Genomic DNA, 2,944 nt, shown 5'->3' on the forward strand with positions numbered 1-2,944 from the left:
TTTGAGACTCATTACATGCGTTTGGCATCTTTACATAACTGAACAAGTATATCAGTGGATATTCCCAATTTGTGATCTTGATTCCTGAACTTTCTTGAGGTTCCATCGTTAGGCTGGAGATGCACATTGGAGAAACCAGCTTCTTTATCCAGCAAGGCAAACTGTGAGGGGTGGATAAACCCTACTTCATCACTGAATTCAGAGATAAAAAATCACAATAATGTCATAGGAAATTCACAAAACTGAAACAGGATTGCACGTTACTATTATACCCAGATGGAGAAAAAAAAAACATTAATAATAATAGTCACATAAGAGGGTCAGATTCAAGAACATGCTCGAACTGCTTCAACAAGCCAAAGCAATCTTCTTCCGAGCATGGTGCTTGTCTCATAATTCCCCCGCACTTTGGATATATTATGATAAAAAGCAAGCATTATAAAACATTCATACGATACTGACATCTCTTGTGCAATTATATAAACTGAGACCCAATTGAGAAATAAAAGTGAGAACCTTAGTACAGTTTCTGCTCTTCTCCTTGTTCAAGTCGTCGGAAGCCACAAGGTCGCCCTCTCCACAGGATCTTCGAATTCTGAATCTGAGAAACTTACCTCCACGGAATCGGAATTCGATTGTTCCTTGGTGACGGTAGATTTCTTAGAAATTAGGGGTTTCGCCGGAGAAGATGGGTAAGGTCGGAGAGATTTGATCTCTCTGGTCATAATTTTTTTTTTTTTTTATTCCCCTGACACATCCTTAAAGAGTATCGTTTTCGTTGAGTGAAAAAACACACATGAGAGACAAACATATCTTGTTTCTCCAACATAAAATTGTATTTAAAATTTATAGTTCTAATTTGGGTAAATTTTCTACGGGTTTAGCTTGTAAGAGAACGAATTTCAAAATTAATCTACATAAAATTTTTGAAAAAACGAATCTGGTAAAAGTTAAGTTGGTTTTTGTCAAACTTTCATATTGTATAGCTGGTTTTATCGGATGAATGGTTTTTTTGGCATTTCCTTGTGACGGAGGAAAGATTTGCGGAAACGTTTACGATTGAGTATTGTAAGGCTTCCATTCTCCAAAGTAAGGTTCTATGGTGTAGTGGTTAGCACTCTGGACTTTGAATCCAGCGACCTGGGTTCGACTCCCGGTAGGACCTTTATTTTTGCGCCCCATTTTTTTTTTCTCGTAGGTTCAGCCCATTTGCTAATATAATATGGGCCATCTTCCATACCATAATTACTTTTGGCAAGTGGCTTTTAAACGTAACAGTGACACAATATAGACAAATTGAAATGTGTCGAAGAAATTTGATTACTGGATTTAAAGATGCAGAAGCAGAAGCAGTCGATTTAATCAAACAAGGACTTGCTTTCCTAATTTGTTCATAGCTTAGCGGCTGAAATTATCAACCTTAGAAATTAGAATATAATTCTGTTACTGTCGTCAAATAAGAGATAACTTCTTACTCTACTCACTTTTTACCAAGTTTGTTCCACCTCTTTTATTATCTCAACACATTGCGCATCCACATAAAAAAACCCACAGGAATCCAAAAGTCTTACGGCCTTTGGTTCATGACTTCATTGGCCAACCATTATGTAACATGACATGATGATTGTTACTCTAATGTTTCCCAATTTCAACACAATCTCAATGTGATACAGAAACCTGCAACCACATCCTAGAACTACAGCTCTCTCCTTACTAAAATCACATTATCCCACATTTGTTTACCAATCTCAATGTGATACATAAACTAGCCATCAATCACATAACCAAACCATAAAGATTTCCTAAAAACACATATCCGAGAATACTCTTTGCAAAATCACTAGAGTGAAAGGAGTTCAACACTTGCCAAGAGCAACAAAAGGATCATAAAATCGGAAACAAGTATGATAAACAACTTCATCGAAACTCACTGCGACTGAAAGCGCTTCATGATGATCATACTCATATCCATGTAGCGTTGCGCGCAATGAGTGAGGCAAGAAGTCTCGCTTGAGCTGAACTTACTTCCCGGTGAGCTAGTGATGCATTTGTCCCAACACACACTTGTTAGTTTTGCCACCATTTCGTTCACCATCGCTCTCTCTTTCTCTTGCTGCCACAAACACACACAAACAATTCTATTACATTCCAACAAAACATAATAAACCCAAGACAAAAAAAAAAAGAACATTAATTTGAATAAACCCAGACAAAACCAATTCTTGCAAACACATATTTGAAAATCAAAACATTCAAATGCAACTTCATTCTAATCAAACCAACTAAACCACACAATTAGAAAGAACAGATCTTTAGACAATCCAAAGCTATTCTCTTCCTTAACGAGAGGATTCAAAGGAGATGGTTTCTAATGAATCCAGACAGGAGTTAAAAGACAGCTTCTAGTTACAATTTCGTTGTCTTAAAGCAGAGCATTAAGTTAAAATTACGAGACCAGAGCTAAAGCTTCCATGTGAATCGACTTTAAATTGGGAGAAACATATCAAGCATCCAAGAAAAAAAGCAAATCGGAGACTTACGTTAAGGAATTGAAGCAATTCAGGGTTGTTGGCGAGGCTGGGATCCATGTCGGTTGAGTTTGAGAGAGCGTCTCTGCTTGAAGAAGAAGAAGATGATGAAAGAAAGAATCAAAAGTTTTCTCAGCGACTGAAAACCCTAAAACAAAAACCCCCAAAGGATACAATTAAAAAAGTTCAAGAGACGCCGCTTACTTGCTTATTGGGTCAAAAGCCCAAATGTAACATAGTTTTAAGAGCTTTTGTGATTAGGAGATGGAAACTTTAATTGCTTATTGTTTTTAACCCATTAGATTAGAACTCTATATTCACGGACGACATTTTCCTTTTTACTATATTTTTTGCAGTATTGTTGGACAACCAATCAAATTAAGAATTACGTTTTAATTAAATGCATGTATGTATGT

The 2,944-nt window shown here is 36.5% G+C and overlaps 1 protein-coding gene and 1 non-coding gene across 2 annotated transcripts; one reads left to right on the forward strand and one right to left on the reverse strand.

The window, feature by feature from the left end:
- On the forward strand, window positions 1,094-1,165 carry TRNAQ-UUG. The gene has a single exon. It is a non-coding gene; the product is annotated as a tRNA-Gln (tRNA).
- LOC104761064 (mitochondrial import inner membrane translocase subunit TIM8) lies at window positions 1,711-2,684 on the reverse strand. Its single transcript, XM_019240234.1, has 2 exons — window positions 2,541-2,684; window positions 1,711-2,113 (listed from the first exon to the last, which is right to left on the reverse strand). Exons 1-2 carry the CDS (start codon window positions 2,586-2,588, stop codon window positions 1,928-1,930), a joined length of 234 nt encoding a protein of 77 aa, XP_019095779.1. The 5' UTR covers window positions 2,589-2,684; the 3' UTR covers window positions 1,711-1,927.

This window comes from Camelina sativa, chromosome 18 (assembly GCF_000633955.1).
Source record: "Camelina sativa cultivar DH55 chromosome 18, Cs, whole genome shotgun sequence".
Classification (NCBI taxonomy): Eukaryota; Viridiplantae; Streptophyta; class Magnoliopsida; order Brassicales; family Brassicaceae; genus Camelina; species Camelina sativa.